This window comes from Arachis hypogaea, chromosome 13 (genome assembly GCF_003086295.3).
Source record: "Arachis hypogaea cultivar Tifrunner chromosome 13, arahy.Tifrunner.gnm2.J5K5, whole genome shotgun sequence".
In the NCBI taxonomy this organism is placed as follows: domain Eukaryota; kingdom Viridiplantae; phylum Streptophyta; class Magnoliopsida; order Fabales; family Fabaceae; genus Arachis; species Arachis hypogaea.
Window position 1 is genome coordinate 140,257,640 of NC_092048.1, and position 13,456 is coordinate 140,271,095.

Sequence of the window (13,456 nt, forward strand, 5' to 3'; positions counted from 1 at the left end):
CTTTTTGTAAAAGAATTCCAAATAACATGACTCATCTCGTGTTCAATTTCTTCGTGTCACTTGTACCTATTTATTTTACTTGGAATCTTCTTCATGATATGCCAACTATACCATCGGCGAATTGTTGTTGGCATACAAATCTCAATAGCCCTTTGCATCGATGCACATTGGTCGGTAAGAATACCTTTAGGAGCATTTTCTCTCATGCAACAAAGTCAATATTCAAATAGTCATTTGAATGATTGAATATTCTCGTTTTATATCAAAGCATATTCCAAAAGTGTTAATTAACTGTGGTGATTCACCTCAACAAAAAAATAAAAAACCATATTATACCTGAATACAACGACACAGAAACAAATCATATATATACCAAAAAATTATCTATATACACCGAAGGTATTTTAAATGAAATAACATCTCAAAAATACTCACAGGTAGCCCTGCTTATTGTGTTGGCCCAAAAAGTAATCTTAATTGACTGATCAACCCCAAGTTCAAACTCGAAAAAGAAATCCTGATTCTTCTCTTTCATTCTTAATAAGTAATAATTATTTAAGCATCTCTACTTGATTTGGATAGGACGGATGTGAATGATACAACACAACCTTCAAAATAATCCAAACATCAATGTCCTTCAATATATGTATATAAATTCTTGCAGGACAATTTAATCTAGTTAAGGGATTTTTCTTTTCAGTTGGAGATATGTTCGATTTCCATTTCTCCTTTCTGGTACATGTAATCAATTGGTTCTTAATTTTATTTTTCCTTCTTATTTGTGTTCTGAATTTTCGTAGAAAAAACTGCAAGTTTAGAATAATCTTTGTAGAATTTTTTAACTTCTTCAAACATATTAAAAGTCATTCTAACTTTTGGAATAAGCTACTCATTAACATCATGCAAAAACTGAAAATACACTGGAATCGTTCCAAAATAAACCATATTAGAATCTAAAATACACCAAAACTTTGAACGAAACAGATTCATCAAAATAATAAAATCAGATTCAGAACTCGTACATTACATTCAAATTCAAACCATCAACTATGAACAACTATTTTCACAGAAAAAAATTATTCAACTACAAAATAATAAATAACTAACAAACTATATTAACTAGATTCAAATCACACCTCACTGCTTGATTCGATTCAAAACAATAATACAATTCACCCTGATTCAATTGAAAGTTTGAACTTAAAAAATACATCGAAAGATTTTCAAATACACCCATTTATAATCAAAATACACCGAAACGAGGACGGAACAGATTCATCACAGTAATAATTCAGATTCAGAACTTCTACATTACATTCAATTCAAACCATCAACCATGAACATTAATTTTCATAGACAAAAACAATATTATTCACCTACAAAATCATAAACTAGAATTGAACCACACCTCAACCACTTGATTCAATTCAAAACAATAAACCACTTCGCTCTGGTTTAATTGACAGTCTGAACTTGAATCATTCATTATATTCGGCAACGAAATACCTGTTCAAAACTAATTTTACAGCTTGATTTCAATAACTTTGATCCAAATCTTCAAATCCGATAAAAGAACATTGAACTTGAACAAAAAGAAAGCAGAGAACGAAGAAAATATAGAGAAGGAAGAGAAACACAAAGAATGCATAGATGGAGCAGAATGTAGAGACGTAGAAAATGCTAAGAAATTTCAAAAAAAGAAACGAAATCCGTATGGAAAAGGCAGTTACATATATTCGCGCGTTGAGTCAAAGTTTGTTAGAGATAGTGACGCATGGAGATGAATTAGGTCAAAGTTATTTAATTGAATTTGGTTGATTAAATGACTTGGATATAGAGATTAATTGTTGTTGAATACATACATACATACATATATACACACACATATATATATATATATATATATATATATATATATATATATATATATATATATATATATATATATATATATATATATATATATATATATATAAACTTGTGAATTATATTTATACTTTTGTGACACATTTAGCATAGCCCTTTTTCTTTGACTAAAAGACAAGCTTGGAAAGGGTTCCTTGCGAAAAGGGACAGGAGAACGAAGCTGGGCTCTCGGGCTAACCTGCTTTTGCCGTGCCCCCCCAAAAACACCGCATTGCATTGGACACTGTCGGTGGCCTCTTCAAATTACCATAATAACCTTCCAAGAAGTTAATATAAAGTTACCAAATTAGTAAATTGTAAAAGCACATAGATAGATTCTGGTATTCTACTATATATATGAAAGAGAGTAAGACAAGAGCAGTTCCCTTTTCGTCCACCTCAGGAGGCATTTATTAATCTATATAATTGCCAGTAAGCCTTTATTTTTATAGAACGAATCTGAATGGTTGCATGGTACATCACATGAAGAACAAGCTTGCTTCATTGCTCTATTGCTTTCGGTAACCTTTAATTATAATCTTTTCTCTAAAATTGAATGAAATTAAGAAGTATTACAAAAATAATACAAGTTACTTAATCAATTCTGCTTGCCTTCTCCTCCACCATCTTCAACGTAAACCTTCTTTCTTCTATCAGCTCTAGAAAGCACACAAATGAGGAGAAAACACGTGGCATAAATCCCGTGAACCTTCCAATTTGTCTTCGGAGGTTGCCTCAACACCACCCGATGAAACACCGTGACGTAGTAATGAAGCCCAATAGCTATGCCCACTAACGTTTGGGCCAGGCCCAAAAACTTAGAACCCAACCCACACTCCGTGGAGAAGACAAGAACAAGATACATCAAGAGCATCAAGAGATAGAAAACGTAACCGAGAGTTTGCAGAACCTGCAGGCACAGGTACGTGGACTGCGAAGTAGAGTATAAAAACTTTAACGGTTCGAGCCCAGTAACTAACGACGATACGCAGAGGATGGTGAAGTAGATAGAGAGATAAACTTGGATGAAGATGATGATTTTCTGGAGTGAGAAATATGCTTTGATTTGTGTGCAGAGGAGAGAGACCAAGATCAACGGGATCAATACGAAAGCGCACGAGAGTGCGGTGGCTACGGTGGATGCATATTTTTTGCCGACGTAGGGTTTGAAGCCTTTTGTGATCTCGCTGTTGGCTTTGGTGAGGTAAAGCTTTGAAGTTGTGGAGATTCTTTCCAGGTCTGGGAGAAGCGTCTGGTGGAACTTGTTTGGCAGATCTCTGAACTCTGAGACGAAGTCTTCGTCGTCTTCGTCCATCCAGTATGTTGTCGGTGGTGGTTGTTTCGTCGGTTTCTTCGTTGGAGGAGAAGCCTTCTCCGGTTTCTTGATTATTGGCTTTGTTTGATCTGAATCTGATGCCTGGCTGGTGGTTGTTTTTGTTTGCTTGTTCTTATCCTTGGTGCCGGTGGACTTTGTAGTTTTGTTGGTTGCTTTCGCAAGATCCAATGGTTTCTTGTTTGAAGTGGAAGGTGAAGTAGGTTTTGATGTTGATGTGGAATTGAGCTTCTTGAACTTGGAAGTGGAGGAGGGAGTAGTAGGGGAGTTGAGCTGCTTGTTACTCTTGTTGGAGGTGGAGCTTGTGGAATTGAGCTTCTTGAGGCCAGTAGTGTCGGTGGATGCGGTTTTAGAAGATGATGAACTCTTGGAGGAAAGGTTTTCGGATTTGATGGTTTTGGTTTTGGTTTTGGTTTGGTTCTTGGCAGAAATGTTACTACTAGATTTGAGTGTTTTTGTTTGGTTGTTCTTGGTGGAAAGGGAATTGGATTTGATGGTTTTGGTTTGGTTCTTGGTGGTGGAAGAAATGCTATCAGATTTGACATTCTTGGAAGAAGTAGTGGCTGGCTTAGTTAGCTTGGTCTGGTTCTCTTTGGATTGGGATTGGGATTGGGATTGGGTAGTGCTTTTCTTTTTCAAGGGCTTCTCTTCCCAATCATCATCTTGCTCCTCCAACAATCTTCTACTGCCAATTCTACTAGATAACCCTTCTTTGGTCTGAACTTGATGTTGTGAGCAGGCACTGAAGCATACAGAAACAAAGAAGAACAAAAGAATTGAGAATATGAGTACCTTTTTGCAGTCCAAGTGCATGAGTTGAGCCATTGGTGGTGAAGTGAAGCCAATCTGCACTGGCTTCCTCCAAGATCTAGAGGGTAGTAGTGGTAAGGTAGTCAAAGATCTAGTAAACAATAGAGTAATAGAGCTTGGACCCTCAAACTCACATGTGAATTTATAATGCTTTGGTGGATTGAGAAAAAAAGAACAAATGAGAGAAGAAAAAAGGGGTTATAATTTATAAATAGTTTGCATTTGTTTATAAGTGAAGTGAAACCATTGAGTGAGAGTGAGTGGAAGTGTGTGCTGCCAAAGGTAGAGGAGAAAGGAAAGAGACCTATCACATGGCGCATCCAAACAATTGAGGCTTCGCTACTTACGGTTTTACCCCTTTTTCTTTTTAAGATTTCTTAAAAAAATGTTCCACTTGTTACTATAAATATTCGTGCGAGTTCATACAAATTTCACAGGTCAACAACTATTAGTTTTATGAATCGGGTTTGTATACTCAAATAAATATAATAGCGGTGAGTGTGCCCGAAGGGAAATTAATGCTAATAGCATCATAGCTGTGCAATACTGATGCGATCTAATAAATGCTTAATAGAAGGAGGGTAGAATGCGGGAAAATAACGAATGCTGCAACTGTGGCAGCCCATTAAAATGATTAAAAATGGTAGCTTGGCAATCTCATTATGTGGTGAGGAAATTCAAAAGTAGAAGTCCCAAGCCGACAGAGCAAGGAAAAATCAAAAACCATGTCGTGTGTTCACATTGTGTCGTTGACATGAAATCCTAGATGCCGCTTTCAATTTTGCTTTCCTATAAACACACAGCCTCGCATACCCACACAAAATTGAATTACACAACAAAATAGAAAATTTATCCCGAAGGGGGGGATAAAAATGACATATTAGGGTGAGAGAGGCTCGAACTCTCGACCTCAGGATAACTCAGAAGCTATGAGACCTACGCGCTAGCCAACTGCGCCACCACCCCAGGATATATCCTCCAATGTGATATGTATTTAATGATTTGAGCTTGGTGATCTGTAGCAGAACATTACAAATTTAAAACCATAATTCCTTTGTAAATATGGGTGCAAGAGATAGAGAGACATACATAACAAATAAGATTTTTCCCTTTTATTAACAATAAGAAACATTTCTACTTTCCTAATCCTAACATAATGACAGGTTTATTTAAAGTAAATTTATTTTGCTATTTTGAGGGACATAAGTTTAATTTTCCTTTGTCGTGAACATTTTTTATCCTCTTATACATGAGTCTTGAACTAGCGGGGCAGCAACACATGCTCATCATTATCATCGAGGTCAATACTCTCCAGCGGCTGCAATTCTGATTCCATTTGGGCTATCATTCCTGCTTGCTCTCTGTCCCTTGGATACGTCCAATAAAGGATTGAGTAGATGCAACAGCTGATTATCATGGGAATTCCAATTGCAGTATAAAGTGCTTTTGCCAATGCTGCAGCATTTCTTCTATCCGCTTTAATGGAGGACGAATCTCCTTTTCTGATTGGTTTATATCCAAAAATACGCTGAGCCATAATGTCAACAATAGGAGCAGCAAATGACGCTAATAAAGACTCAAAAAACTTATCCACTGCATATATAGTTGAACGAGACTTCTCTGGGATTATCTCTGCAAGTATTGGACTGTTCATAATGTTAACTAAACATTTTTTGTATGATTAGACATTGTTTGTTATGGTAAGAGTCATATGGGTACGTACTTGTTTGTTGCTGGACCATTCCAGCTCATGAAGAAACCCATGATGAAGAGAGCAAGGGCGTGCAAGAAGGGAGTGGATGGATCATAAGGCAATACCAACAGCAAAATTGCTGCAAGAGGAGCAGCTGAACCAACGCTTATCTGTGCCATTATTATTCTGCCACGGTTTGGTAAGTGTTGGGATAGAATATCCCCCATTTTACCCCCAAACAGAGCTGCTACTGAAATAGCAATGATGAACATGGTCCAAAGCAACGCTGTTGTCTTGTGTGAAAATCCAGTGAGTTCTAACCAAAGTGTGGCAAATGAGAACAATGCTGACCATGAAATTGACCCAGATACACCCTGTGCCACAATTACCCCAAAAGATGGGATTCTCATAACTGATTTTACTTCTTTCAGCATATCTTTCATTCCGGAAACAAAGGACATGGGGTTATTGTTATGTGGAGCTTTTGGATAGTGTGGATCATTAGCAAAGAGGTGTACTAATACACCTGCTATGACACTGATAAGGGCAACAAGGTGGAAAGCTATTCTCCAACCTGGTATGCCAGCAAATGAAGTTGAGGCTAGAATTACAGCGAAGGGTCCGCCAAGAATGCTTCCAATGTTTCCAGTTAATGAAAGCCACCCAAAAGCCATGCCACGGTTACTGTCGTTTGTGCAGTCAGCAACCAGAGATTTACTTGCCGGAACAAAAATGGCAAGTCCTATCCCGTTTAAAGCTCTTGAAATTGCCACCTAGTAATAATTAAAATTAGGATTATGCTACGTGTACACTAAAATCAGTTACCAAAGTCAGCGACTAGTATAAAATACAAGTCAGAATATAAATATATGTTAAAAATAAATTAAATCACACATGTATTTATACACAAATACATTGGTAGCTGATTTTAGTATGCGAATAGTATTTTTGTTAAAATTAAATGGTGATCTTGGTATGATATGTTGCAATAAGCAAATAAAATATAGAGGGGGAGTTGGAGTAAGGAGAGACCTGTGAAATTGTGGTGGAGATAGCGAGGAGGAAGGTGGTGGCAGCCCAAAGAAAAGCACCAAGAGCGATGAGATGAGCACGGTTGTGGCGCTTGGCGAGGTAAGCGGCGAATGGGTAGCAGAGACATTGAACAAATGATCGGTAGAAAGTGAGTGTGCTCAGAGCAGCGGGATCTTCTTGAAAAGTTTTACCAACTTCTTTGTACACTGCTGGAAGCAGAGATGAGTCTGCGTTATCCATTATGTTAACCATGTTAATCATCGACAGTGTCACCATTGCACTCTCCCATTTCATCTTCATCTTTTTCTATTTCCAACTAAGACCATAAGAATTCGCAGTTTGCGTTTTTCTTTTCTCTTTTTTGCAGTATATTCCACGATTCATGAACAGATATGAGAAACTCAAGGTTGACTTGGGAGGTAAGATTGACTTAGACTAGCTGTGAGAGTTGAGCCACCACTTTGCTTGGTCTGCACAACACCATCATTTTACATATATTGCCATTGAAATTGTGATTTTCGTCCACATTTATAATGCTAGTAAGAAAGTCTTTTTAGCCCAAGGAGTACTCTGTTCATAACTTCGTATTACTTAGCTACTGCTAAACTCACTAGTAATAGAATTACATGAAACTACCATTTGTTTTTAAGCCTTCAAGTATGATTATTATAGAAATAAATATGTTAAAGTTTGAAATTAAAAAGCATGATACGTACGGTATTTTTAAAATCGCGTAACTGATAAACTAAGAACGTCTTCATGTTTTGTATCAACTGAGAAAAAACTTAGGGTGAATTGGAATACAATAAAATTAAAATAATTTAGAAGTGTTAAAATATAAAAAGTCATTTTTACAGTGTAAGTATTAATATAAAAAAAAGTTAATTTAGTTTAAAAATTGATATAATGACTTTATTAAGTCATTATATAAAATTAAACACAATAATTTAATTTTAATTTCATATATTTTAAGTTAAATAAAGTTACTTCTAAAAATATCTCTAAATAATATTGATAAAAAAAGAAAATTCTTAATTCTTAAGTATTGTAGCACTCAATCAAACAACTTGATTTCTTGAACTAGCGAGGTAGAAAAGTCTTTTCATCATTATCATCTATATCTACTACTATCTCTTTCCCCTCTAACTGCTGCATTTCTGAGTCTACCAATGCAATCATTCTTGCTTGCTCCCTGTCCCTGGGGTAAGTGCAATAAAGGAATGAGTAGATGGAACAGCAGATTATCATGGGAATTCCGATTGCTGTATAGAGTGCCTTTGCCAGTGATGTAGCATTTTCTCTGTCAACTGAATCTGACGGCCTTTTCGGGGGTTTATAACCATAAACATGCTGCGCCAATAATCCAACAATGGGAGGAGCAAATGACGCCAATATGGACTCAAAAGATCGATCCAATGCATATATAGCTGTCCGGGACTTCTCAGGGACTATTTCTGCAAATATTGGACTATCCACAATGTTTAATTCTGAACAAAATTCTAGCCTAGATTTACAAAATGATCCATAATTGTTATCTTGAATGTCATTATCTTAGCATTGCCATATAATAAGAGTAATACAACACTATTTATACTAATTAATTAAGGTTCTTCCAGACCCTGAAAAATAAATAGAATGAGTTTTTATCTTGTTAAATATTAGCCAACTTCTTTTGTTTTATGATAGAATTTGTCTCATTTTCTCTATACCCAATAAAGAGTAGGGTCAGTAGTGTAGGAATATGAATAGAAACACAGGTTATTTGTTTTAGGATAGAATTTGTCTAATTTTCTCTATACACAATTGGGTTAAAACGGCACTAATTGATTGGATTTCATTTTCGACGAACTGTATAGATTGAATCGGATTTCGGATTCACTTCTTGAAACCAAACTAATCGAATCCAAAACCACAAAATGAGCTATAATATTATAATTTCATTATTAAAACTAAATTTTATATATAATATGTTTAATTTTTTACATATTTTTATTTTATTCATATTATATTATTATTATTATTTAGTAATTATTTTATGATTATAAAATTAGATGGATTTATTTATCTGTTTTACCATCTTAAAATTACTTTATTTTCAATAATACAAATCTTAAAATTTTAATTTTTAAAAACTGAATAAATTGAACAAATCCAAACCATAATAAAACCGATTTAATCCAAACTGCAACAAATTATATATTTTCATAGGACTGATTTTTCTTTCAAAACCAATCTAAATGGCTGGTGAACACCAACCTGTGTTTTATTTATCTATATATTACTTACTAAAACACTTACCAAACACTGTCAAAAGGCCAGTGAATATGAAGAATTCTAAACAGAAGCAAGATTTAATAGGAAAAGGGGAAGAAATCTTACTTGTTAGTTGCAGAACCATTCCAGGAAATGGACAATCCCATGATGAAGAAAACAAGACCATGGATGAAAGCTGAAGATGGATCATGAGGCAAACCCAACAGCAATATTGCAGCAAGAGGAACAGCTGAAGCAGAGCTTATCTGTGACATCATTATTCTCCCACTGTTTGGTAAGCGTTGTGACAGAATATCCCCCATTTTCCCTCCAAACAGAGCTCCAAACGAAGTAGCAAGTATGAACAGAGTCCAAATCAATCCGGTTGTCACGTGTGAGAACCCTATGAGCTCTAACCAAAGCGTGGCAAATGACAATGCTGACCAGGGGAATGAACCAGAGATCCCCTGAGCCACAATTATCTGAAACGACGGGATTCTCATAACCGATTTTGCTTCTTTCAGAAGTTCCTTCATCTGAGAAGAGAAGGGCATGGACTTATTCTCTGGAATTGGATGTGCGGTACTTTTGATGTTTGGAAAGTGTGGATCATTGGCAAAAAGGCGCACCAATATACCTACTATGACACTGATGAAAGCAACAAGGTGAAAAGCTATTCTCCAACCGGGTATGCCTGCGACTGATGTTGAGGCTATAAGAACAGAGAAGAGACCGCCGATGATGCTTCCGATGTTTCCGGTTAATGCTAGCCACCCAAAAGCCATGCCGCGGTTGCAATCATCGGTGGAATCAGCCACCAGGGATTGAATTGCTGGGCCAACAATGGCAAGTCCTATCCCATTTAAACCTCTTGAAATCGCCACCTAAACAAATAACAACGAAGATGGAAAAAAAAAAACGTTTACTAGAATTGGAAACTGTTGAGTCAGGTTTTGGGAAGCTATTACCTGTAAGAAAGTAGAAGAGATGGCAACGAGGAACGTAGCGGCAGCCCAAAGAAATGCACCGAGAGCAATGACATGAGCACGGTTGTGACGGGTGGCGAGGTAAGCAGCCAAAGGGTAGCAGAGAGACTGAACAAGGGATCGGAAGAGAGTGAGAGATCCCAAGGAGGTTGGGTCAGCGCGGAGAGCATCACCGACTTCTTTGTATACACCTGGCAGTAGAGTCTCATCTGCTTTCTCCATTATACCTGCAAGGTTCACCAGAACCAAAGTCATTCTCTCCGATCTCATCTTCTTCTTCTGCAATCCAACAGTGGAGAAAGTCAAGGTTTCGTCACGGGGGTTGACCTGACTTGAATGGATGTGAGAGAAAGAGACAAAGAATATTCAATATTCGTAGCTGAGAGACGCTAATTTGGCCCTGATTGGTGGTTGTATGGACACGTGTATGGTTAGGATTCATGTAGAAGTGGATATATGACAAAAAGCAAAAGACTTCGTGTTGGTGTTATGGGGAATGAAATCTTCTAGTACTATGTAGTTGTCTTTTCAGGGTGGAGATCCTGTACTTGAAAGTTGAAACTCTCTCCCTATGGCCATTTTTTCCATACATATATCTATTATCTATTTATCAAAATTAAATTTCTTCGAGTAATAGCATAATAAGTTAATAACTAACGTGGCATATTTTAAAATATTTTTTAATTATTTTATTTGACTATATTAACTATAACTAATTAATTACAAAAAAAACTATAACTAATTAATTACATTAATTATTTAATTTGATTGAAATAAATTGATTTTGTTTTAATTTATTATTTTATATATTTTGATTAATAATTTTTTAAAATTTTTATAATTAATTATTTATTTGATTTATTAAGATAAATATTACCTTATTTAATATTTTATTTGTCTATATTAATTATAACTAATTAATTATTAATTATTTGATTTGACTGAAATAAATAAATTGATTTATTTTAATTTATATTAATTTTTGTGTTTTGTACTTTTGTATTTTGATTTCTTTAAAAGAGTTATAATTTATACATGACATGTTTATAAGATATTTATATTTAGTTAACTTATTTTATTGAGCCAAAAAATTATAATTAATTTATAGAAAAAATTTGATAATAAAAAATTTTCAATCATAATTAGCCAAAATTTTTTATAATTTACTTTATTTATATTATTTACTAACAGTTTTATTTTTTATCCCACTCTCTTATCATTCTACTTATCATATTCTTATCAATTCTACTTATTAATGATATTAATTATAATATCATATCCCTTATTATTAGGTATTCTTGTAATCAATAGTTAATATTCCTTTTTATAATTTAATTTTTATATTTAAGAATACATTAAATAATAATAATAATAATAATAATAATAATAATAATAATAATAATAATAATAATAATAATAATAGATTAATTGAGTTAATTGCACTTGATTCTCTGTTTTCTTAAAACATTTAATATCAATCAATGAAGATACGAAAAAATCATTAATTCTTTATTTCCGTTAAGACATTTAATTGCACTTGATTCTTTGTAATATATACATTCCATTAATTCAATTATAATCATTCAAAAATTATGACTCTAATATCATTGCAAGTGCAATAGTGTATAAGCCAAGAAATTTTATAAGAAGTCACGTTTATCATTGCAAATAGTATGACATTTGAATTCGACCTTAATACGGTACTTATGGTAGAAGGTGCTGATGAAGAATTTGAACAACAGACGGACTCACCCAACGAGGTTGTTGTCAGTCAATCAATTTTCGAGAATATGAAAAACCACACTAGTTTTGATGAGGTATGGTAATAAACTGATTTAATTTTTTTTGTGCTTTTATGTGCATTTATTGTTATATTGTACTAACTAAGTTTATACACATAATATTCATACGTTCGTATACATAACATCCATAATTACATAAAATTAACATCTAAAAATTAAATTCATGTTTATTAGAAATTACATCCATACACATATCATTTTTTAGTTATTGCATAAAAGAAAAATGTCAGAAAAAAAGCTTTGTTAGGGTTTCTCCACAGGAGGACGACCTAGTACAGAGAAGCACTAAGAAAGTCAAAACTCGGGGAGAGGTGGATCTGAATCAACCATCAGAGAACATGGAAATTATCCAACATGAGGAAAATACGACCAGCCCCACGAGGGGATCATACAAGGATACTTTGTTGACTAGCCCTGGACTTGAAGAAGACCAGATCACGTTGCTGGACATGGATGATGATGATCCCAACCCTAAGGATAAGTGGTATAGAAACGAGGATGACCAAGAAAATGATGAGAAACCATTCAACCCTTGTGCCCACAATTCCTGTATCAAAAGAGGAATTTGAAGAGTGGTGCAAACCATGGAAGAATGCCCTCATGGTCAAAGTGCTGGGTAAATGTGTCACGTTTGCGTTTATGGAACAACGACTCCACAGAGACTGGGAAAAGAAAGGTAAGATTCATGTTATTGATATGAATCGTGACTATTTTTTGGTTCATTTTGCAGATGAGGAGGACTATGCACATGTGCTTATGGAAGGTCCCTGGATGATTGCTGGTCATTACCTCATCGTACAAAGATGGAGGCCTTTTTTTCTCTCTGGATCCATAGAGGTTAGAAAAATCGCCGCCTGGATTCGCATCCCCAACCTTCCGATCGAGCTTTATAACCACTGTTTTCTCTGGAGGGTTAGCTCGGCCATTGGACATATGCTCAAGGTTGACCGCACTACTTCAATCCACTCGAGGGAGAAATTTGTCCGGACATGTGTTGAGATCAACCTGGCTAAACAACTAGTACCACGTATATCTGTGCTTGGTTGTGAGCTGAACCTTGAATATGAAGGTTTGTACCAAATTTGCTTCTCATGTGGCAAGTATGGGCATAGATCAGAGCAATGCATGGAAAGCGGCATTAACAGCGGTGCCCATAGGGAAGAGAACCGTGCCGGCGACAATCCGCAAGATGCGATGCCAGCTGAAAGTGCTGCTGACGAAAATGGAAAGCACGCAGACCCACAAAATCACCGCAATCTTAGCAATGAGAAATCCAACCCTGATTTTGGGCCTTGGATGTTGGTGAAAAAATACAATAATAGAAAGAAATCCCAAATAGTACAGAAACAATCCCATGCCATCCAAGATACGACTACTTTCTATAATAATGACGAGGAAATCTCTCCAAAAGGAAACAATTCCAATGCGGGATCCAGGTTTGCTATTCTGCAGGAAGAGAATCCGGAAAATGCCCAAGGAAGTGAGAATGAAATGGAAGTGGGCCAGGAAATAATAAGTAAGGATGGGCCTAAATTAACCCATTCCCAAGGTGCGACGGGTAAAACCCAAATGCCAAAAAAGGTCATGAGACCGGGTGCGGGTAAAAACCCACAAACCCAAAAGAAACCTGCTCCACCCCTAA

General features: G+C 35.5%; 3 protein-coding genes and 1 non-coding gene across 5 annotated transcripts; all 4 read right to left on the bottom strand.

Moving 5' to 3' along the window:
* Nucleotides 1-2,314: 2,314 nt before the first annotated feature.
* LOC112792220 (uncharacterized) lies at nucleotides 2,315-5,097 on the bottom strand. The gene has a single exon (XM_025835379.3). It carries the CDS (start codon nucleotides 4,061-4,063, stop codon nucleotides 2,504-2,506), a length of 1,560 nt encoding a protein of 519 aa, XP_025691164.1. The 5' UTR covers nucleotides 4,064-5,097; the 3' UTR covers nucleotides 2,315-2,503.
* TRNAM-CAU (transfer RNA methionine (anticodon CAU)) lies at nucleotides 4,930-5,014 on the bottom strand. The gene is given in 2 exon segments: nucleotides 4,930-4,965; nucleotides 4,977-5,014. It is a non-coding gene; the product is annotated as a tRNA-Met (tRNA).
* A 41-nt stretch (nucleotides 5,098-5,138) lies between the features above and the next one.
* LOC112771595 (uncharacterized) lies at nucleotides 5,139-7,297 on the bottom strand. The gene is made up of 3 exons (XM_025816379.3): nucleotides 6,774-7,297; nucleotides 5,772-6,514; nucleotides 5,139-5,694 (listed from the first exon to the last, which is right to left on the bottom strand). Exons 1-3 carry the CDS (start codon nucleotides 7,071-7,073, stop codon nucleotides 5,310-5,312), a joined length of 1,428 nt encoding a protein of 475 aa, XP_025672164.1. The 5' UTR covers nucleotides 7,074-7,297; the 3' UTR covers nucleotides 5,139-5,309.
* Nucleotides 7,298-7,768: 471 nt separating this feature from the next.
* On the bottom strand, nucleotides 7,769-10,399 carry LOC112792221 (uncharacterized). Of its 2 annotated transcripts, none has more exons than XM_025835381.3 (3): nucleotides 9,995-10,399; nucleotides 9,153-9,910; nucleotides 7,769-8,227 (listed from the first exon to the last, which is right to left on the bottom strand). In XM_025835381.3, the coding sequence occupies exons 1-3, from the start codon at nucleotides 10,280-10,282 to the stop codon at nucleotides 8,215-8,217; spliced, it is 1,059 nt and encodes a 352-aa protein (XP_025691166.1). In that variant the 5' UTR covers nucleotides 10,283-10,399; the 3' UTR covers nucleotides 7,769-8,214. The 2 variants fall into 2 exon arrangements, with proteins under 2 accessions (XP_025691166.1, XP_025691165.1); XM_025835380.3 differs by having other exon boundaries at nucleotides 7,769-8,241; nucleotides 9,995-10,398.
* Nucleotides 10,400-13,456: the final 3,057 nt, after the last annotated feature.